The 24,570-nt window shown below is 34.4% G+C and overlaps 2 protein-coding genes across 2 annotated transcripts; one reads left to right on the plus strand and one right to left on the minus strand.

Annotated features, from left to right (window-relative positions):
- The first annotated feature begins 7,662 nt into the window (after nucleotides 1-7,662).
- LOC112017664 (flavonoid 3',5'-methyltransferase) lies at nucleotides 7,663-14,539 on the plus strand. Its single transcript, XM_024050121.2, has 5 exons — nucleotides 7,663-7,771; nucleotides 9,353-9,432; nucleotides 9,594-9,738; nucleotides 12,061-12,192; nucleotides 13,485-14,539. Exons 1-5 carry the CDS (start codon nucleotides 7,721-7,723, stop codon nucleotides 13,776-13,778), a joined length of 702 nt encoding a protein of 233 aa, XP_023905889.1. The 5' UTR covers nucleotides 7,663-7,720; the 3' UTR covers nucleotides 13,779-14,539.
- A 6,192-nt stretch (nucleotides 14,540-20,731) lies between these two features.
- Nucleotides 20,732-21,793, minus strand: LOC112017408 (uncharacterized). The gene is made up of 4 exons (XM_024049859.1): nucleotides 21,491-21,793; nucleotides 21,299-21,363; nucleotides 20,971-21,236; nucleotides 20,732-20,895 (listed from the first exon to the last, which is right to left on the minus strand). The coding sequence occupies exons 1-4, from the start codon at nucleotides 21,791-21,793 to the stop codon at nucleotides 20,732-20,734; spliced, it is 798 nt and encodes a 265-aa protein (XP_023905627.1).
- Nucleotides 21,794-24,570: the final 2,777 nt, after the last annotated feature.

Here is a 24,570-nt window from a genome sequence, read left to right on the forward strand (position 1 = left end):
CCTCCACTATAGCCAACAGATATGTTGTCTCCACCATCCCACGACCCAACTACCAAAGACCATCCCAAGGCCACCCCAGTATTGTTCGGCCTTAGCCTCCCCCCTCCTAGACAAATTACCCCATACACTGTTGAAGATCCTTTTGGACCACTTGTACCCCAAAAGCCTTCTTACCAGTCCCGACAATCCACTTCCTGTTATATCAAAAAACCATTTGTCCAGCACATCTCTTATATTGAACCTCATCTGGTCCATATAACAGATCCCTTGGCTCTGGCCATGGAAGTTCTACCCAACGGTTGGCACTTCCTCCTAAAAAACCCTGGTAAAAACATCAGATTCTACAAGAGCATACTCATCCAAGAAGATTCTGCTCGAATAGAAAACATCATGAACAAAAAAGACCCTTCACAGGTTCTCTACCATAAGTTCATCATCAAAAGTTTTGTTAGTTGTTCTAATGGGGACAACATCCCTCCCTCCTCAAAACACTCACAAAAACCAAAGGATTCACAGAACTCCAGTACAGCTATTATGACTACATGGACGCCTTTGAAAAGATCCTCTTCTACCAGAATCAGGACTTTGATCATTCCTGGTTATGATGTTTGATAAAGGCTTCTCTAGCCAGATACCTTCCTGGTTCCTCAAGTGGTGGGAAATGTTTGGTTCAACTCCACAAATCTTCCCAGACCCTTTACAGGATGCCCTCCGGTATTTCGGCTCCAGATACCAACCCTCTGCACATGGTTCTCAATTTCCAGCAATTTTGCACATGACAGTCATGTACAGAATCCACTGGATATGCATGTGGAACTATGCACTCCATGACAACCTACTTGATAGGGAATTCTCTGTAAATGGTGGGATAGCTTTAGGTTCAATGATCTCATTCGAAAGATGAACAAAGACTTTCCTCCCCCAATACAGAAAACCATCCCTTATAATACAAGATCGCAATCAAGTCTAGACTCCGTTCAGATCACCGGAAAATCTAGTAAAGAATTGAAAGATCTTGCCCAGCAAATCCAGATCCAAGCAGAAAAGCTAGAGTCAGAAGAAAAGAGTTCTCCTGCCTCCTCAGCAGCTTCGGTCAACAAATATCCGTTTGACCCATTCCAGGATTCCCAAGATCCCTATGATGGCTACAATCTGGATGAAGATTAGATTCTCCAAATAGCACCAATCACTATTTGGAACAGTTTTCAGACCCGGTTACTATGCAAGATTCTGCACAGCTACAGTACCCGGACAAATTACTATTCATCAAACAGTAACGATGAACAGTAATCCAGAAAAGCAAGGGGACAAAACACTATTCATGTACAGTGACCGTTACTGTTCACTCTACAGTGCCCCGACAGAAATCATGATTTTACTATTCACTTTCGGCTGAAATGACTTTTTCACCCGAGTTAAAGCAGTTTACTCTCCGTAATTTCAGGGGTCTTCAGCAGATCAAGATGCTCCCTTCCTCTATAAAAGGCAGCCTCCTCCTCAGTCTGAAGCAGGTCCAATTCTAGGTCCACTACTCCTCAGAAGTTTACTTCAGAGCATTAGGTCCAGAAATCCCTCCCCTCTTATTACAACCCAGTACATTGTAATCAGATGGCTTTTCCATTTTGTATCTCAGTTTACACAGTCTGTAAACTGTATCATTTATACTTCCGCACACAGATGGCTTTTCAGATGGCTTACAAGTAACAATTTAATATATGTTTCAGGGGTATTTTGGTCATTTTTAGGTTTTGGGGAGTGTTTCGGTTGATATAATTTACTAATTAACAACAATATAATTAATACTTCCAATTATGTAAATATATTTTAATCCTACAAATCAATTGAGTATAATTTAATAATTAATAAGAGTTAATATAATACTTCAAATTAATAAAATATAATTTAACACTACAAATTAATAAAATGAAATATGTTAATTAATAAAAATATTTTTTAATGATTCAAATTAACAAAATTTAATTGAATTTAATACTTCAAACTAATTTAATATATTTTAATTTAATACTTCAAATTAATAAAATGTAATTCCTTGCTACAAATTACTAAAATATAATGATAACTAAAAAAAAAAAATGTAAGATGAGACTAGAGGACCAAAAAATTAGAATATAATTTAATATTACTTTGGAATGACTAAAATACCCCTAAAACTAAAAGAAGGCCAACTTACCTCCATAACCATAGAAAATGACTGAAACACCCCTACCACCCAAGAAATGGCTAAAACGCCCCTAAAGCAAGAAAAAGAGCTGAAATACCTTTGAAGCCTAAGAAAAGACCACAATACCCCTAAATCCTAAGAAAACACCAAAATTGGAGGAAATATAATGTATTATTCACTGAAAACGACTGAAATACCCCTAAGACTAAGAGAAGGCTAACCTACCCCACAAACTCAAAAAATGGCCTAGACCACCCAAAAAATGTCTAAAATACCTCCAAAGTAAGAAAAATAACTTAAATACCATTGAAGCCAACAAAAAGACCACAATACCCTTGAATCATAAGAAAAAACAAAAATTGGAAGAAATATAATTTAATATTCTTTTGAAAACAACTGAAATACCCCTAAGACTAAAGGAAGGCCAACCTACCCCACAAATTCAAAAGATGGCTAAGACACCAAAATACCCTCGATAGCTACAAATGAACGAAATACCCCATAGGCATTAAATATGTCCACTATACACCTTAAGCCAAAAGGTCACCAAAATAACCTTGAAATCTAAAAATTACCAAAATACCCAAGAAAGCCAAAAAAATGACCAAAATACCCCCTAAACATAAAAAATGACCAAAACACGCATGAAATCCAAAAAATGACCAAAATACCTATGAAACCTAAAAATGACCAAAATACCCCAAAAACCAAAAAAAAAAAAGTCCAAAATACCTCCGAAACCTAAAAAATGGCCAAAATAACCTTGAAACCAAAATAACCCAGGAAATCTGAAAATGATCAAAATACTCCCGAAACCTTAAAAAATGCCAAAATAACCCCGAAGCCTGAAAATTGACCAAAATAACCTAGAAACCTAAAAATGATCAAAATACCTTCGAAACCTACGAAATGTTCGAAATACCCTCAAAACCTAAAAATTAACTAAAATACCCCCTGAAACCTAAAAAATGACCAAAGTACCCCTAAAACCTACATATGACCAAAATAACCCCTAAACCTTAAAATGACCAAAATATCCTCAAAACCTTAAAAAATGACCAAAATATCCCGAAACCTATAAAATGACAAAAATTTCCGTTAAACCTGTAAGTCGATAAAAATACACCCTAAACCTAAAAAATTACCAAAATCCCCCCAAAAACTAAGAAATGACCAAAATACTCCCTAAACATAACAAATGACCAAAATACCCCCTAAACCCCTATTTTGGTAATTTTAGAGGCTTTGGGTGTATTTTGTTCATCTTATAGGAATAGTGGTATGTTTGTCATTTTAGATATTTTGAGGGATATTTTGGTCATTTTATAGGTTTAGAGGTATTTTGGTCGTTTCAGGGGGTTTAGGGTATTTTTGATCATTTTAGAGGTTTCAGGTTGTTTGTGGACATTTTTGAGATTCTGGGTTTATTTGGATCATTTCAAAGGTTTAGGGGCATTTTCGTCACTTTATAGGTTTGAGGGTACTTTGATCATTTTTTAGGTTTCAGGGGTATTCTGGTCATTTTTTTAGGTTTCAGGGGTATTCTAGTCAATTTTTAGTTTTAGGGGGATATTTTGGTCAATTTTGAGGTTCCGGGGGATATTTTGGTCATTTTTAGGTTTCAAGGTTATTTTGATCAATTTTTAGGCTTCGAGGTTATTTTGGCCATTTTTTAGGTTTCAAGAGTATTTTGGTCATTTTTTAGGTTTCGAGGGGTATTTTGGTCATTTTTGGGATTTCAGGAGTATTTTAGTAATTTTTAGGTTTCAAGGGTATTTTGGTCATCTTTTAGGTTTCAAAGGTATTTTGGTTATTTTTTGGATGTTAGCGGTATTCTGGTAATTTTTAGGTTTTGGTGGTATTTTGGTCATTTTATTTCAGTCATTTTCTGTGTTTTGGGGGTATTTTGGTAATTTTTAGGTTTCGAGGGTATTTTGGTCATTTTTTGGACTTTAGGAGCACTCTGGTCAATTTTTTGGGTTTTGGAGGTATGTTGGTAATTTTTAGGTTTTTGAGATATTTTGGTCATTTTTTCAGTTTCAATGGGTATTTTTGTCATTTTTTATGTTTCAAAAGGATTTTGGTAATTTTTAGGTTTTGGGGATATTTTGGTCATTTTTTTGTATTCGGGCGATATTTTGGTCATTTGATAATTAACAAATCCCTATAGGTGATTTTTACAGGTTTCAGTAGTATTTTGGTCTTTTTTCTTTTGGTTTTGGGGGTATTTTAGTCATTTTTAGATTTCGAAAGTATTTTGGTCATTTTTTAGGTTTTGGGGATATTTTGGTAATTTTCAAGTTTTTGGGGTATTTTGGTCATTTTTTTAGTTTCAAAGATATTTTGGTCATTTTCTAGAAATTTAGATTTTGTGTTGTTTATTTAAATTTTAGATGGGTTTTAGTGTGTATTGGTGGATTTATCCATTAAGATCCATATAATTAAATAACAAAAAATACATTATAGGTGACTTATCCTAGAGCTTTAGATGACCTATACCAACACTTTTGGAGCGTTGGAATAGGGTAATCTATTCCAACGCTCTCAAAAGCCCTAGGACAGTTCCCTCCATTCTCTTATTGAGAAAGAGCTATCGCAGCGCTTTTTGGAGCGCTAGAATAGGTTGGCCTTATTCCAGTGCTTCTAAAAGCGCTGTGATAGGCTTCTCTTCATAAGGGAATGGAAAGACCTATCCCAGTGCTTTTTAAAGCGCTGGAATAGCTTCATAAGGGAATGGAGAGACCTATCACAGCGCTTTTAAAAGCGCAGGAATAGGGTCCACCTATTCTAGCGCTTTCAAATGCGCTGGGACAGGTCCCTCGATTCCCTTATGGAGAAAGACCTATCCCAACACTTTTAAAAACGTTGGGATAGGTCTTTCCCCATAAGGGAAATCAATAACCCTATCCTAGTGCTTTTAGGCTTCCTATACTAGCATTTTTAAAAAATGCCGCTATAAGCCTCCTATTGCAGCGCTATGTAAAGCGCCGGTTTTTAGCTGTCGTAATAGGATTTCCTATACCAGCGTTTTCAGAAAGCGCTGGTATAGGCTTATCTATTACGGCGGTTTGTAAAAACGCCGGGGAAAAAACACTGGGATAGGACGATTTTTTTGTAGTGATATTTATAGAATATTTATAAAAAGATATAGCTTTTTCGTAATTTTTATTTACATGTGTGACAAAGAGATAAAAGCTAATTTATTTTCCAAAAATATTAGTTTTGTTATTTTTTTTAAAAAAAAAAGACAAAATACTAAAAAACTAAAATCTTTTTTTTTTTTTCTAAACAGTTTTGTAAAATAGATCATTCACCAGAATATTTTGAGAGACAACTCTCATAAACTAACATAACATCCTATATTGGATCCATCTCACATGTCATTCTCTTTTCTTTCCTTTTTATTTATTTTAATCTAAATGAACATCCTTCTTCTTCTTCTTTTCACGTCTTCATATTCTCATTAAATTGATGGGGTGTTTGGTACAAGAGAATCAACATTACGCTTGGCATCTAGATTCTTAGGAATGTAATTATTCCTATGTTTGGTTTCATTGGGAATCTCTTAAAATTCTTAGAAATGTGAGATAATAATGTTTGGTTTATTCCCAGGAATCTTAAATGAATTATTTATTTTTCTCATTCTACTCTTAGATTTGAATGTAAACTACTAAGTCCTTTAAAAAAAATCTTTCTCAAAATAAATAATGAAAAACAAAATATAAACTATTAACTATGACAAATTCATTAAAATTATAGTCTAACATTTCAAAATGACAAGTACAATACAAAAATAACTATTTAAATTCTCAAATGCTTTATTCTTAATAATAATTTTTAAAAGAGATTAACCCATAAAAAAACAACCTGACAGTGTTTAGGTCTATAAGACCATAGAAGTAGCAATAAAAGTAAAAGTAGTTCATCAACAATGAAACAAATGCAACTATTACATATATAATGTATTCACACCTACATTTGTGAGCACTTGAATAACATAGTCATACCTAACATCCTCGGGCAATGAGTAAAAATAATCACATTTATGTGTATCAACTGTAAGCAATTCTCCAACTTTGATTCTTTCTAATATAGAAAGTCCTTCGATAATCAATAGCTCATTGAATACTTTCATTCTTCTCTCAACTTCCTCTAACTCAATCTTGAAGCAGCAATGGTGGCCATATGTCCATTAGTTTCTTTATACTTCTTTCCAAAGTCTTTCATTATCTCCATTAAAAAAAAAATGAAGCCACCAATCTAGATCTACATTTCTAGCAACTAAACAAAACCAAAATCTGAGACACAAATAGATACATTAACAAATTTTCATGAAAATAAATCCATTAATAATTTGTTGAGTAACACATACACAACAGTAAAAGTGAATACCGAGCAATAATGGAGGGTCCCCTTCAAACTTTTTTTTTTTCCACACGTGAAACCCAAATAAAACTTTGTTAAAGAATATATCAATAGAGTTATCTATCCTGTTTATGTTGTTTTGGCAGGAAAAGATAAAGACAAGGGAAAAGATATTGATGATTTGTTTTATATTTTATCTTAATTGCTTAAAAGATAAGAAAAAAAGGGTTAAAATTGTTAATTTATAAAAAATACATTCTTTTAAGCTTGGAAATCTGGATACTCACCTGTTTTAAAGGGAATCCACATTCTTACTAAGAGGAGTTTAAAGATGGAAATCCAGATTTCCCTGGCATTTGATTCTCTAACATAATTTGCAACCAAACATGGGAATCCTTAAACATTTTTAGAAATCTTAAAACATTACCTTGTACTAAACGCCACATTGAAAATTAAATTCTAGTAACCTTTTAACTTATCCTAGGTAAAAATTATTTCCCACCTCTGTCTCTTTTTTCCTTGATGAACAACTTGTGACGTAGATCCTCTAAATTACTTAAAAAAAAATTTATGAAATTCTTTAAATTTTATTTATTCATTATAAAATGAGTATATTAAATTTTCTATCATGTACCTATTTAAATTAGTATATTGATTAATACTAATTTTGCATGTATATATTTAAATTATTGATAATATGACAAAATCCAATTCATATAAATTGTATCAAGCAGATCCTACAATTGTTGTTTGGTTGAATATGTCAAATTATCTTACTAATTACCGATAAGTATGGCGTATACAAGTTTTAAAAAATATATTAATTAATTTTTTTTTTGAAGAACTATACAAGTTAAAATGAGAAGTGCTGCATACACAATATTTTCACAATACTTTCACAAAAAATCATAGATGGTAAGTTATTATTGGTTTTAATTTGAATCCATAACTAAAATTACTTTTTTGTCTACCAATAACAATCTGTTACTTAAAATTTATTGTAAAAATATTGTAAATATAGCATTTATCGGTCAAAATCTGGTTGAATAAAACAATGGCCTAGCACCTCAAACGGTGCCGGTAAATTCTGAGTTTAGTATATATATACAAGTGATGGGCGTTGTTATTCTTTGCTTAAAATAAAAAGCACCACGCGTGAAAACTTTTTCAGCCATGGGAACCGCTACAGAAAAGGGCATCCTCAAAAATGAAGAACTTCTAAAGGTTAGTTTCCCAGTACATTCGTTAAATTATAATGTACTAACTAGCTAAACCATCCTCAAACCCAAGCCTTTTTTAAAAAAAAAAAAAAAAAAAATTGTTCACTCCTTAGTGTACGTTGTTGATCAAAACTCAAAAGCTTGTTACGTAAACAGTACAGAATTTTTCATTTTAGAAAAAAAAATATATGGCCTGGAAGACCACAAGTTTAATTGTGAGCGTCCCTTACGGGCTTGAAAGATAAAAACAAGAAGAAAGAACAAACAAACCTCGGAAGCAGGTCTAGCATTTGCCTATAAATTTAGTTCAATAAAAGAAAAATTGCCTGAAAGACTCACTGATAACGGCTATTGTTTGTTATGTTTTGTTCTTTTTTATTTTTTAGTTTCTTCTCCACAATCAAGAAAATATTAATTGTATTCTTGATACCCAACTCTGGCTATTTATTGACACGTAACAGGAAATTTCATATATATAGCTATTTAGTTGAAACTAAAAATATGATTTGTACAATGCAATACTTCTCCTTTAGGGTAAACTGATTTAAGCATGTTACTTCAGTATAAATAAAAATAGTTTTACCTTTATTGGTATCCACAACAATTTTGAGAATCAAACGTAGATAATAATAGGTTTTTTAAAAAAAAATTAATAATAATAATAATGTGTATAGTAGAATTCTTCAATTATGTGTTATGAAAAAGAAGTTTTTGTAATAAATAATTTTACACTCTGTTTGACATAAATGAGGGAGGAGTGAAAGATAAAAAATAAATAAAGAGAGAGAAGAAAGGAACAAAAAATAAAGGAGAATAGTTTTCCAAAATATTGTTTAGTTTGCAGATTGCAAGCTAGAAAAGAAGGGAAAGAAAAATAGCGATTGGAAGGAAAGAAAAATAGCAATTCCCATGGAATTTATTCTCTCCCTTTCTGGATTTCCCTTTCCTTTCCTTAATTTATCTCCAACCAAATAAGAAAATTTTCTCTCTTTCCTCCTCTTCTTTTCTTTCCTTCCCTCTCCTCTATAGCAAATGTTAGACTTGTGCTTAGTTTTGGACTCTTTTAAGGGAGTGTTTAGTTCGCCGTAATGTTACGTTATACCATGATATTACGTTATTGTAATCTTATATTAATGTAATCTCAATATAAAAATACAACTTACATTATTTTGAAAAGTAATGGAATTAAGGTAATGTGATATATTTTGTAATTTTAAATTATGGTAATGTTAAAAAAATAAATAAATAAACCAAAAATTTTAATATCACATCATTGTAATGTGCATCACATCAAAAGTACATCACAGCGAATCAAACATCCCTTAAGTCTTTAACTACCTACCAGCCACTTTTGGTCCTGATGCCCTCCAACCCGCATAGATAAATATTCCAAAAGTATCTTAAGGAATTAGTCCTAATTTCTTTTATTTTTCAAGGGGCATCCAAAATATTCTATTCGGCATTATTTGTAGCTATACTTATAGAAATGGTACTTTGTTTTGATTCTTAGGTTGTAATTTCTTTTCAATTTGTAACTCAGTATAGCTCAACTTCCTCTAAAAATGATGCCTTTCATACATTGCAGTACGTTTACGAGAAGAGCTTCCAGAGAGAGCATGAGCAATTGAAGGAACTCAGAGACGCCACAGTAAAGCAATATCCGCGGTTGCTCATAATTTCTTTCCTGACAATATTTTAAAGTTATTTTGGATGTTTCATAATATCCCATAGGATTGCTTTAACGTCAAGTTTTAAACTAAGCAATTCAAATTAATTTGCTGTGTACGTATCTTTACAACAGTAATATTACTTTTGAAATGTGGCAGGAGCTTAATGATCCTGCCTGTTGATGAAGGGATATTCCTCTCAATGCTTCTAAAGATTATGAACGCGAAGAAGACATTAGAGCTTGGAGTCTATACTGGTTACTCTCTTCTTACCACTGCTCTAGCACTACCTGCTGATGGCAAGGTAAGTCTCAAAACTCATATTTTTCACATACAAAAAATATTATTTTCTAGTATTATGTGTAACTTACACTAATACCCCTGAATTTTTATGCTATTGCACTACTGCCTCCTTAATTTTTATTCTTCCTAATCAATTAATTCTGCCCTTTAAGTTTGGAGATATTTTCATTTTGGTCTATAAAGCTAATTTTCATTTTAGTCTACCAAGTTTAATTTCGTGCTCAAAATCGTTCTATTGTTCATCTACATTAATGAGCTGACCAGTTAAGTACCAAATAAGTATCTATCTATGGGGCCACATCGGTCATTTTGCCACATTATCTTGCCTTGTCACCCAAATAAATAATATTTTAAAAAGATTAACGTTATAAATATAAAATATTTTAAAATATTTTTACAAATTGTTGTTGTAACTAATTTTAAATCGTTTTCATTTGAGCCCATTAATATCATCACTTTTTTTTTCACTTATCAATAACCATTCATTATGTTAGTACTTTATAATTTTTTTTTTTTTTTGTAAAATAATTTGTATCTATAACATTTTCCTTAAATTTATCAAACCATTAAAAAAAGCAAAAACTTTGTTTTCATCTCTCTCTCCTAAGTGCTCTCTTGACCGCCCCCTACCCCCTCCCCTAACTGCCGCTACTCGTTGCCTCCAAAATGATCATTATAAGTAATATAGATCACCTTTCCTTTCCATCTCCACCAATTTTTTGATAACACACATTTACAACAACACACCAACTCTAAAACTACTAGCGGTAGTTAGAGTCACAGAGCTGTTCCATCTCCACCAATTTAGTCTCAAACAACATGAGACCTTATGGACAAGCACTTTGGACTCTTTATGACCTTCCCTTGGCCCCATCACCAACATAGTTGCTTCTTTTCATGACACCACCAAAGAAAACTCCATACCCATGACCAAATCAACCCATACTACCAAAGAAAAAAAAATGTGGTGTGGGTTGATTTGAGTTTGATGATGGATTTGATAAAGGCCTTTGCGAAGGTTTTGTGGGTTGTTGGTGTGGTTTTTTTTTTTTTTTTTAAAGAAAGACTAGAATTTCATTAAATAAAACGAAAGGAAATTACATCAGTTTGTTAGTGAGGTTGATTTGATTATGAGGATTGGTGTGTTTCATAAATAAATAAATGAATTCATAACACTACTAATGGTGTATTTCTTAATCCACAATGGTTTTCATAATTTTCACAACTACAATTATAGTCCATCACGGATGGCATATAATAAAAGTATGTTAGTGGTAGACCCATGTCAAAACAATACTACTCTAATCACAATAGGTAATATAAGTAGTTATAAAAAATAATAATAATAAAAAAAAAATTCGTGAAAATATTATTTTCCTAAAATTACTCCTTTGGTAATCTAACTTAATTCATGACATGGTTGTGATGCCATGTGATTTTTACGAATTTACCCTTTCTTTAAAGGGATCGTTATTGCTTCAACAAGGTTATTTTGTTTTGATGTGGACATTAATAATAACTACTCAAGTTGCTATTACTTGATAACCAAAGTTACCTTTTATAAAAAAGGAATAGTGATAGACTGATAGTTACACACCTGACACCGTGTATACATGACAAACAACTTCACGTTAACTGAAATTATTTTTTAAAATACGATTTCACAAGATGTGTGTACGAGAGTGTGTAATAATGAATGTGTAACAAGAATTAGCCTATAAAAAGTAGCTGGAGGAACAAGAGGCCTTGTTTTCTAGTGTCGTAAGCAGAATAGAGTTTAGTACAATTCACACGACATCAGAAAACAGGAGCTTGGTGCCTTCCTACTATGTTCATGGCACTAGAAAATAGGGTGTTTATAAATTCCACCGATCTAGCTTCCTTTATTTCCTCACTTCTCTCCGTGGGTCTAGTGAATCTTTATCCACACAAACACAGTATTCATTTCTTCACAAAATATACATTATTTGGGCATTAGCATATCTGATTTGGACATTTAAAAGGTTTTTTTGGACTGGTTCCCTCTTTTTTTCACAATTTGGCACCAAAAACTTAGGCTCATGCAAGAGCTATGTGATCTCTCTATTAGCAAATGGATATATTATTGATAGAAGGAGACTATTTGGTACAGAGGCAATTGTTGCTGTATCAAATTGATGAAAAACATAGTTGTACGATCTTAGTGAAACAACATAAAACTTTAGGGGGGTGTTAGTGCAATTTACCCAATTATTATTTTTTGTTACTCCTGTTTTACATTAATGAGGATATAAATATCATTAGATAGTAAGGCCAAATTAAATTAACGTTTTCATCTTTGTAGATAATAGCTATTGATCCAAACAAGGATGCATACCAATTTGGATTGTCATTTATTCAGAAAGCTGGAGTGGAGCATAAGATTAACTTTATCGAATCAGAAGCCTTGCCAATTTTAAATGATCTGATTGCCAATGTAAGTTTCTAGCCTAATGGATGATGCAATAGTATATGTACTTAAGATAGTAATCCTAGATGCTTATAATAGAAGTATGGGGCAAATTGTAATCCTAGGTGTTTGTAATAGAAGTATGGAGCAAATACTTTTATGTTGTTAATAACAAAAGCATGATCTTTCTATGTACCTCCCATTCTAGCATGTCTAACAGGGTTATTTGCAACATAATTATCATGTTTTTTAGTATGGGAAAAACTTAACATCAACTGAGGCATATGTTGATGGTTGATCACTATTTAGTGAGTAACATAAATTCATTTAGAATTTGTTAATCCACATTTGTATGCTAGTTACATGGAGTTAAATTAGTTTAAACAAATTTGTGGTTTTTATTGCTTTGTCACTATACCGTGAATTGTCAAAATAGATTATTATTTAAATATATTACTAACTTCAAAATTTTTCATAATCTCTATGTAAGCTTGGTTCCTTGAAAAACATTTCTAACTCTGCCACTTACTGCTTATAATAAAAATAACTATATGGCTAATGTGGAATAATAATAATAATAATAATAAATTTTATTTTTATTATTATTTTAAAAAATAAAAAACTCTACATAAGCTCTGTCACTGGGTCTAAGTACATGAAAACCTCCTCATTAAGGGTCTATTTAAGATCCGCTTATTTTGTTGAAATTAAAATTTTTTTGCTAAAAGTACTGTAGATAAAAGTAAAAGTTAGTTAAAATAATACAGTGGGATCCATAAATAGTACTAAAAATAAACTAAATAGTAAAATAAACTGGCTTTTTAAGCTGGAGTCAAACGCACGGGTGCACTATTTACGGGTCCCAAAAATTACACTTTTTAGCAACTTTTTCATTAAAAATGGGTCTCCCGACACTATTCACATATTTAAAAATTATTTTACTACAGTATTTTCAGTTTTCAATTTTCAGTTTCAGCAAAATAAGTTCTATCCAAACAGACCCTAAGAGTGTTTTTTTTTTTTTTTTTTCCCAATTCCTAAAAGGAAGAATAAAATGTGAAACTAGAATTAAAAATTTTCTCTTGCTAAAATTTGTAAATCTCTATTTTGATGAATATGATGTCCTAATTTAATTCCTACTTGCGGAAATGATATGACCATATTCAGAATTCCTCAACAATGTCTTCAGATTCCACAATCCACATGCAGAAATAAATTATAGTCGTGATATGTTAGGCTTCACTCTCCTTTTAGGCTGTTTTTTTGTGGTAACTTAACATATGTCGCACATACTTGAACTTGATTTTCTAAAAATGCAGAAGGAACAAGAAGGGACATTCGATTTTGCATTTGTGGATGCTGACAAGGAAAACTACATCAGTTATCACGAGCTTCTTTTAAAACTAGTTAAGATTGGTGGAATAATTGGTTACGATAATACATTATGGTTTGGATCAGTGGCTGCTCCTGAAGAGGATGCTAAGGAGGGATTTATTAAGCATCACAGAAAAAGTGTCATGGAGTTGAACAACTTTCTAGCAACTGATCCCCGCATCGAATCATCCCTCATTTCAATTGGTGATGGCCTCACCCTTTGCAGGCGCCTCTACTAGTGAAATCAACACATTGAAGTTCTTGCTACTCTAGAAAGTTACTCCAATAGTTAAATAGAATAAATCAAATATTTGAAAAATAAATAAGTAATGACTTGCAAATTGGCTTGACAGTAAGGATGGTCAATAAGAAAATTTATTCCTTATATCCGATGCTTGTCTTTCTCTCACGTAAGGATGGACCTTATATGAGAGGACTGAGGAGCACCTAATATTGGTAGCCAAGTCATTGCATGAGCATGGCTCAATATTTGTTATATAGCTTGCCTTTAAACTCAAATTTTACTTGGCCAATTCTGCTGGCAATTGAAGCTTACAAAGCTAATCAACTCTCCTCCAAACTGGTGCACTTTCGATGCGTATACCTCTTCCTCAGTCCGTAGTAGAAGTGAAAGCACTGGCATGTAGACGTGCAGTTCAGTTTGCAATTGAGATCGGTCTCCACGAGGTTATCTTTGAAGGTGATGCAGTTATGGTGATTTAAGCAGCAAAAGATGGTTCGGCAGACAAGCTTCCCAGCTGTGTAGGTTTGAATTTTGTTGTGTTAATCGCACTTGTAATAAAGTAGCCAATGCTTTGGCTTAAAGAACTAGTGTTGGTTTAGATTTACAATTCTGGCTAGAAGACTGTCCTGGGGATATAGCTCCCTTGGTTTTTGCAGATGTTCCTTAAGGGTTTTTTGTTGTTTCAAAAAATGCCCAGTCTGGTATCCCAGTCTGGTTTCAAAAAATAAAACTCCTCCAAACTCTTATCTCAAAATAATAATAATAAATAAATAAAGAACTTCTTGGTAGTTTTTTTCTAAAATAAATACAGTATATATAAATATTTAAGTTCTTAGAAAACGACTTGGACAAGACTGAGAGTTATCAACCTCTAATAAAAATAGTGCATTAGGAGGTGATCTTCAAATAACATGAAATCTAAAAATAAAGAATAGTCTCTATTAGCTAAAGTATCGGCAAACTTGTTGATTTTATGATAGCTGTGCTCCACTTGTGCTCCACTCAAGGACGGAGCTATTCATTGGCCTTGGGGGCCATGGTCCCCCTAGAATTATTTTTTTTTTTTAAGTACTATACATATTTACGTAAGATTTTAGAATTTGGCCAAGAAAATTCTTCTTGGCCCCCCAGCATATAAGGCCCTGTTTGGTTTATTTTTTTTTTTGTTCACTCATCACTCTTCACTCAATTTTTATCACTGATCACTATCACTCTTCACTCAAAAATACCCCAATTTCTATAACTCAGTTTGATGGGCTGTTTGACTGAAATATTTCGGTGGGTTTTTCAATTCAATCACTCACCTTCCTGTCACTCACTAGGTCCCACAAAAGTCAATTCCAATACAGGTGCACAGAATGGTCACAAAGCCTACCCACGTTGGCTCTCTCTCTCCTCTTCACGCCCTTTCCACAACAAAACACAATTTGTCCCCAACTTCAACACTATCCAAGCACACAGCCAAAGTCAGACACTCTCTCACCACCAATCTTGAGATTTTCAAACCCTCACTCCGCCTCTCATTTTCTGCCCCTCACTTCTCCGCCTCCACTGCGTTAGATCCCTCCATTGCGAAGAGGGGTGAAGGTGCTTTCAGAGTTTCCCCTGTCGTTCCTCATCTTGAACTCTAGAAACCCAAACGAAGGAATCCCAGACTCCCAACTCTAAACACAACCTTTAACGAGGTATCCCACGTTGCTCATCTTTCTCACCTTCAACTTGTAAACCCATCGCGGCACTATGGATCTGCTGAAGAGAAATTTATTAGCCCTCTGTTGGTACGGTCTTACTTCTCCCCATTTTCATGATTTTGTCTATATATTTCATATTTAAACTGGTTCAACTGTTTATACATTCTTCTCTTTTCTGTTTGTGAGATGTAACAAATTGGGTGACCCAATTGCTGACCCAATTTGGGACGCTGTGAAAGAAGAGGCTAAGTTGGAGGTACTACTCTGCTTTTAGTTTTAACCAATTTTTCTTTTTGTTCATTTTGTTTTTGTCTTTGTTGGGTTCTGAGTGATGGGTCTTCTATGGTTTATGGTAATACTCTAAGTGGAGGTACTACTTTGAATTAATGTTTAACCCTAAGAAATTTGGAGCTGTTACATTTTTTTTTTTTTTTTTTGAGAAGTCGGAGCTGTTACATTTGGTTTCTAAAGTAACACCAATCCTACTCAACAAAAAATTTAGAAAAATAGAACTAAAGTTGGTTACCAATCCTACTCAACAAAAAATTTAGAAAAATAAAACTAAAGTTGGAACTTTAGTTTTATTTTTCTAAATTTTTTGTTGAGTAGGATTGGTGTTACTTTAGAAACTGACTTTCTTTTAGTACAGAAAGTGATTTTTTTAAGGTTGTCATTTGGTTATACCATCTGTTTGACTTTGGCTGGAGATATCGTTTTAGGTTGAATTTTATGGTATTTGGATAACCTAGTTTATGTTCACCAATTTGTTTAACTAAAACATAGGTGGTGATTTGAAACTGGGTTCTCTGAAATCTTACTTATATGACCTATAGTGGTGTTTGATTCCTAATTAGATTGTAGACACACATAGAAACATAGATAATTAGGATGTTAATGGAACATGGTTTGGATATAATATACATGTCCTCATGCCACATTAGAGACTCATATGGCAGAACTTCACTTTTAATTAGTGTCTGGTGTAGATTATTGGGTTCTCTGGAGATGTGGTGGCTTCATAACAAATTCGTACTCTTAGAGATGTCTATTGAACAGAGTTTACCTAACCTGTTTGATATTCATGTCATCCCAGTTTAGTTATGAAATATATTTCAGGCAAGGTCTTTTGAAGGCAACTTTCTTAATAGACTTAATTTTCTTGATTTATACTTATTTAGCAAAAGAAAAAAGAATAAATGAAGGGCTTATCCAGTTATCCTATAGATTGTTATTAACCATTCATGGAGCAATCCAAAGTTCTAGGTACAACTCAGGTTTATGTTAATCTTTAGGCAATTAAAAAAAGGGACTTTTGGATGGGCTAAACTTTTTACACAGATTGTGCAAAACCCAAGGTTCAAATTATACCATCTGGAATTTGTACTTTAAGAGATAATTTCTCTGAACCACATCTGGATTCATTGCTGTGCATATTGGTTTTTACATGTAAGTGTAGCCAAAAAAAAAAAAAAAAATCTTTCTGAGCTGTTGGTTGGTTGTTACATGTAAGTGTGCATATTGGTCCTGATTATAACTTTCTTTTGCTTTTTGTTTCTTTGTTGCTGTATGGTTGTTGATGCTACTCAAAGTTCCCTACTTTGTAATTTTTCTATTGTGGATTTGGGGTTTGTCTGAGCTGTTGTTACGTGTTAGTAGCTCCTCACTTATTTGATCACCTTTAATTCTTATGGGTTTTATTTTTTAACCAATCAGTATGTACAGAATTTTAATATTTTGTGCTTCCATTATGGGTAGCTTGGATGATGATCCAGTTTTTTTGATGTTGATTGTTGGTTTTCTGTTATAATAATATACCTATATTTGATGCAGTATGTGATTTCTTGCCTAAATTTTATTGTGCTTTTGTGTTTGGTAGTGGTGGGTTGTGGTAATTTCACAGTATAGTTAAAATCATTTAAGGGAAGTTGCTAGGTGGGTTGTGATTTCTTCTTCTTCTTGTATCATTTATTACTAGGTGCTCTTCCATCTTATTGGTCTGTGTGTGTGAATGCAGTAGAAACCAATGCTATTGAGATTATTAGTTGCTATTGCTATAGCTATATGTTGACACCATCAGTGAATATGCCTTGTAGGGGTGGACGTTTCACCACAATGTCGGAGGCAAGTGCCAGTAGCTATAACTCCAACTATAGGGGACATGTGTGTGACATGGATCAGTGCGTGTTGCGAACATCTTTGCAGCTCCATAATTTCGATAGACGGTTTTATGGCTATAGACATTGGAAGCCTGTAAGTATAAGCTACGCTTACTATCATCGTTCCTTCATGGTTAAAGTTGCTATGATTCATAGCTCATGTACTTACCATCTTTGTTTAATATGCAGGACAGCGACGAACATTGTAAGTCCTTTAAGTGGTTGGATGGCATCCCATGTAGGCGTGGAGCTGAAACAGCACCGATTGTCATTGCGAAATTTACTAGGCCTGAGGCCGAGACAGCTATGGCAAAAAACAATGAGATGGAAGCCCGTGCAATGATAGCAAACCTACTCCACAGGGAAAGAGTAGCAAAGCGTAGTGCTGACAAAGCAAGGGTTTCCCTTCGTATGGCCAATGCATGAGCACGTAAATACCAAATTGCTCTACTTATGTCATGGTTTTTAGTTGTGGTGTTTTTTATATTTTCACTTGGTAATAGGGAGATTGGATTACAGCAAATGTGTATGCCATGATTCTAAATTTGGATTAGTGGATTATGGAAATGTATTGTAGGTATTGGGAGTGTCTTCTAGTGTAGGTGTTGAACTTGGCAACGTATGTGTTGAATACCATATATTTTTTGGAGAAGGAGATGCGCACATATATAGTTTCTACCGATTCACCAATGATTTTGAAATGCAATTATTATCATTTAAACGTCATATGACCAAATTACCTTTTCCTATTTGTGCCTTAGTTAATCTATATTTTGTCATATATAATTATGCTAATTTCATTCTTAAACCATAATGCCTCACCATTTACTTAAAATGAATAGGAAGGGTTTTTCTTTCTAAATATTTTTGGGCCTTTTCGTTCTCCAATCTTTAACCAAACTGGTAAAATCCAACCAAATGCACCAATTCGTGAAAGCATAGTGCACCCATATCCTTGAATCAGATTTTTTTTGTACCTTAATAATTTTTACTTTTTTGATAGGTGTACCTTAATAATGTTGAATTGCTATTACACTTTATACTTATGAGATGACTCTCATGTCTTACATATTGGCAGAGAATCAATGGAAGCTTTTCTAACAAATAAAGCCAAACTTATGCGCATCATACATTCGTGGTTCCAAAATAGCGCAATACTGTTATAGAAAAAATACATAACATGTGCTGAACATCACCTAGTAAATACTAAACGCTTGGCCTATGCTACCAAGTCTATAAATATCAAAATGTAAGCATTTACAATACATTGTCCCATGTGCGAAATCAAGTCCTACGGGCGACATAATCAGTCCACATAGCATCAGTAATGTCATCCCTAAATCCAGCCACACATCTCTTTGATGCGTCTGACATCTCCACAACATGCCTCTGGTTTGCGATGCTAGTGGAAACTCCATTGTTGCCACTACCGGGCAGAACAACAGGATTCCCTTCATATTCAACATTGTCCCATGTGTTAAACAATTCATCACAACGGTTATTAATGCACATAAAATTGTGTAGACAACAACATGCAGTAATCACATAGCGCTGCCTACTGCGCTTGAAGTTGGGCATTAAATTGAGGATGGGAAAACAAGCCTTTAGTACCCCAAACGATCGTTCAATAACCATTCGCAAGGAAGAGTGTCGATAGTTAAACAACTCTTTCTTGGTTGTTGGAGTCCTGTTACTAGAATGAAATCCCTGGGCATGATACCTAGTTGATTTGTGAGGTGGAAGGAAACTTGTGCCAATAGGTAGGCCTGAGTCGACCAAGTAGTATGATCCTACATGTTAATGAAGCTATTCAGAATTGACATAAAATACTATAACAAAAACATGTAAAAATTGATAGCCTCTGAGATTAGTTGTAGTACCCGTGGGTGGCCATGGGAATCCATGTTTCGGGTCACCAATCACTTCCTCAAACACCCGTGAGTCATTAGCATTACCTTCCCACCCCGCATGAACATAAATAAATTGCATATCCATGTTGCACACACACAACACATTTGTGGTTACAGTAGACTTTCGCAACCTGTACGCTTGTGTCACATGTTTAGGAGGCCGAACACTCACATGGGTGCCATCCATTGCCCCAACACAGTTCTGCACATGACATAAGTACTAATGATATATGTACCTAGTTAAACATATATAATACGTTTACAATGTAATTAAGTGATATATATTACCTCGAACCATAGGTAGTACTTATTCACCCGAAGATGTTCAGGGAGGCAACCTACATCTGGATCTGGCTTAATCAGATGTCTCGCATACAAATGAAGAGCCCGTAACACCCTGCGAAAGTGGCGGGACACCGTCTCAGTTGAGTGCTAGAATCTATCTGCAACACACCTCATTCGGGTATTGTGGCCAAGTATGTATAACAACATGGCAACCGCCTGCATGGCATCCACATCACCCTGTCCTTCCTTTAAGTATCCATGACTGATCAACCCATCCACTAAATGTAACAGATACGGGCGTGTCATGCGAAACATCTCAAACCACTTATTAGGATTACTGTTAAGTTCATCCATGTACCCTTGGCATATGAGGATACTATCACGCATGGGTTGCTTATCATAATGTCACTGCATATAGGCGAACATCTCACCCACCAAAGGATTCACAAAGTCAAACTCTGCTTCATCGTTGCTATCACACTCTGAACCCCACCAATTATCATCATTAGTATCATCACCAGCATCATCAGCACCCATGGCATCAAAGTATGATTCGTCAAAATCATAAGCCAGGAATGCATCTAACCATTCACTCCTTGATGCCATTGTCACCTACACACCATAACGACATGCTATTAACCCCTTTTATTTTATACAGTAACCCTATTTACAATAACAAGCATTCAACAATAAACCAAGGCGAATACGGGAAATTATCATTAATATTCCGAATAGTAAGTTAAGAATATTCAACATAAATGACTGCATCAAGTCTAGAAATAAAGAAGACAACCTGACAAACATCCATAGTCTAGAAAATAATAACCAACAAAACATATCAATGTTTTTGTGACAAAAGGTTCAAGTACTACAATAACTATCACATAATAAAATAAAATCCAAGTATCAATCCTCCAAGTTAAGAATTTCCTCCATCCATGCCTGCCTCATATTCTCTAGCATGCCCATGAATACCACCCTATTCTCCTTCACATGGAGAGCCCTTGAGATTTTCAAATATTCCTTGTTATTGAGATCCACATACTGATTAAGCATGTCAATGGCTTTCCCTAGAGAACATGGATCACCTCCAACTGCTGATTAGGCAAATTGTTTAGAAGTGCCACTTGTCTTGCCCCTATTACCGCTAAACCTCACCCTTGTCATTGCGGTGTACTCCTTTAAAGCCACAATCATCTCACTGACTTTTTCAGACTTCTTCACCATTTTCTTACCCTTGGCACTTGCTTCTTGCACAGGACGCTTGCCTACAGCTTGGGTTTGGTCAACACTATCAGTCTCCTCCGCAGTCCGAGGAATACTATCCAAGTTCAGGGTGTAACAGTCATCATCAAGATGGATAGGAGCAACATCAGCAACAAGCTCATCCTCTAGTGCACGCTCTTCATCGCTGTTCAATGTAGGTGTGTTTGATGAAATCTGAAGGTGCCCAGTTGCAATACTGGGGCAAACAACTGATTCAGCTTATCATAGTCAGGGAATCCCTTCTTTCGGAGGTTGTTTGCATTTCGATTAGCCTACAACAACACAAGCAAAGGAACAATTGTTAGTCAGCAAAGTAATCACAACAATGCAAAGGCATTTAATACTAACATGAAACTTGAAATGCGTAAAGTAACATGCCACCACCACATGCTCCCAAACCTTGTCAGTGCATGTAACAGTTTGAGTGGCCTCATCCCACCCCAACCCCGTATGATTCAGCAATTGACTCCACTTGCATTGTTTACCCCGAAGCCTATTGTGCTTTTGGAAGACTTGCTTAGCGGTTAAAAGTTTACTAGACCTTTTATTAAGTTCTTGTGTCATTGTTTCCCACATAGGGCCCTTAAAAACACCATTCTCCATGTTACCCTTAATTTGTTCCTCTACCATAATCTCTATAAATATGTGTTCTACATGGGGAGGCCACTTTTTGTCTTCCACATCTTGGGATTCATGTGCCATCTAATTCAAATATCTCACACGGTAAGATGAACACACTTTGTATTGACAAGTAAATAAATGAACAATGAATATTAATGTGTTACCGTGACTAAGGAATGTTGCTTTGTAAATAAATGAACAAGGAATATAGATGAACAATGAATATTAAAGATAACACCATACATAGGTCTACTCCAGTTCGTAGCTACAATATTACATTGTGACCATGTAACATACAAAAAGTCAAAAGACCTTGGCATTGTTTTACTACAAAAGTGGTCTCAGTAAGAGGCCATAGGTGAGTGCATGTGAAAGTGTACGCTAACAACACCATAGTAGTCTACAAACCATAATGGGAACAAAATAAGTTAACATAAACAAAATGGTTAGCTATGCACTACAATGCTTCGGATTCCACCAATCGCCTCTTACTGAGACGGACCAGCCTCCTTATCTGGACCAGCCCTCTCATCCGAACCCACCACTGGCCACCCACACCTTTGCCTTTGCCCATAATCCACTCCGTGGGCGGAACAATACTCCCTCCTGGCAGTATTGTTCACTCACCTTGGCTGTAACAGAGGAACAAACCCAGAAACTTCTAAAAAAAATTAAAATTAAAAATTAAAACATAAAAAGAGGCACTACAACATGCATCGTATGACTCTTGGTTCTAAATAATACCATAAATAAAATAAAATAAAATGAGTAACAGAGGAATAAGCCAAAGGCAAACATTTTTTTTCCCCAAGCCAAAGGCAGAGCAAAGCAGACATTGTTCACTCACCTGGCTGTAACAGAGGAACAAACCCAACAACTTCTAAAATAAAATAAAATAAAAATTTAAAAACATAAAAAGAGGCATAAAAGCTATACTTGAGTAAAGAGTAAAAAAGAGAGGCATAAATAAACAAGCATTCATAGCCATTCCTCAAGGTCTCAGTAAACACAACACAAAAAATGGAGGAACATGGGAAAAACAAAAAATATCAAAATAAAACCAACAGATGGAGGGGCTGAATATTCTCACCGAAAAAAAAAAAAAAAAAAAAAAAAAAAAAAAAAAAAAAAAAAAAAAAAAAAAAAAAAAAAAGAGCAGTTCACAAAGCTGTGCTGAAGGTGCTGATCAGCGGAGAGATGCGCTTCAGACTTCAGTTGTTGCTATGCTATGGCGCTTCAAATTTGTTGTTGTGCTGTGGGTTTGGGAGAAATAAAATAGAAGTGATGAAAAGTAGTGTAGTAAAGGGCTGGGCTGAAGGTAGTTGGGAGAGTAAACAAAAAGTGCCGTTGGAAGTGAAAGTGGTCTGCTGTGATTTGACTAAACACTGCTGTGGGACCCAAAAGCAGCCCAATAATTACACAAATTGCCATTGAGTGAACAAAACTCATAACTCAACAAAATAGAAAACAGCCCGGAGGAGTTTCCAAAACTGATAACTCATATCCCATAATTCTCAAATTTGTTAACTGAGTTTACATCCGGAAAAAAAGCCAAACAAACTTTGTGCATGTGGGGCCCACGAATTTTGAGATATGAGTTAACAAAACTCAATTTTGTTAACTGAGTTTCCCTAAATCCAAACAACACCTAATCCTTAGCCTGTCAAACCCAAAAATTAATTTTCCTAACAAGAACGGAAAATTTTAGCCCAAACAATAACAAAAAATCAGCCCAAACAACAAAATTAAACTCAAACAACAACAAAACAAATTAATCTTTGGCCCATTTTTTAGCCCTTCAAATCACATATCTTACTTCTATTAAAAACAAAATCTCTAATTTCATACTAGTACCGGTCAAATATGTTAGTCACGTCTCCTCTTTGTTTCAACTACACAACAACACAAGCCACAACCATAGCTGCACTCCATGTTGGTGAGGCTCATCTGCAATTTTACATTTGGTACTCTCTCAAAGAACCTCTCTCTCTCTTTCTTATGGGTTACTTCCTAGGGTCATTCTCTCACTCTATCGTATTCTGTATTTGACTTCAACATTAGTAAAGTATTTTGTATTGAGTTTAGTGTATATAGCGTAGTGGGGTCAGTGGCCCTAGTGGGGTTGCTTTCTCTTATTTCTAGTTTGGTAGGTTTATATGAAAATGCTACAACACATAGGCCGTGACACCCTATTCAATTATCAATGCACATATATGCAATTAGTTAATTTCATGATGAGAAGTTATAAATTTATAATTAGTAATTGTTTGTGAATGGATTGGAGTCATTATTTTTTAACTTAATAGCTTAGAACTTAGGTGATGTTTGGTTTAGTTCTCTTTGCCTATTTATTATATATATTTTGCCTTTGTTTTTCTTTTTTATATTCTTATTTACTTAGCTAAAATTATCTAATGTTTTCTCATTTATTGATATTTTGTTAATATTAATTAGCTACTAATTTGAAGTTTCAAAATAAATAAATAAAATAGGTTCTAAATTTTTGCCCTCTCAATTAAAATCCTGGCTCCGTCCCTGGCTTCACTTCACACCAATGGAAAGTTTGGGCTAACTTTTGCAGTCATTTACAAGACTACAAATAAAAGTTTAGGATAGGAAACATTATTTAAAGCTAATACAATCTCCATAGAATCCAATTCCACAATTAAATTATCGATTCCTAACTCCCTAGCCAACTTGAGACCATCTCTTAAGGCCCAAACTTATGCCAACAAACTACAAGCTTGCCAATAGCTCTCAAGAATCCCGTCACCAAGTTACCATTCTCATTCGGGATCAGCCTTCCCCTATCTGCCTGACCTGTGCTCACCAAAAAAGTACCATCGGTCTTGAGCTTG

Source organism: Quercus suber, unplaced genomic scaffold (assembly GCF_002906115.3).
Source record: "Quercus suber isolate HL8 unplaced genomic scaffold, Cork oak 2.0 scaffold_616, whole genome shotgun sequence".
Lineage (NCBI taxonomy): Eukaryota > Viridiplantae > Streptophyta > Magnoliopsida > Fagales > Fagaceae > Quercus > Quercus suber.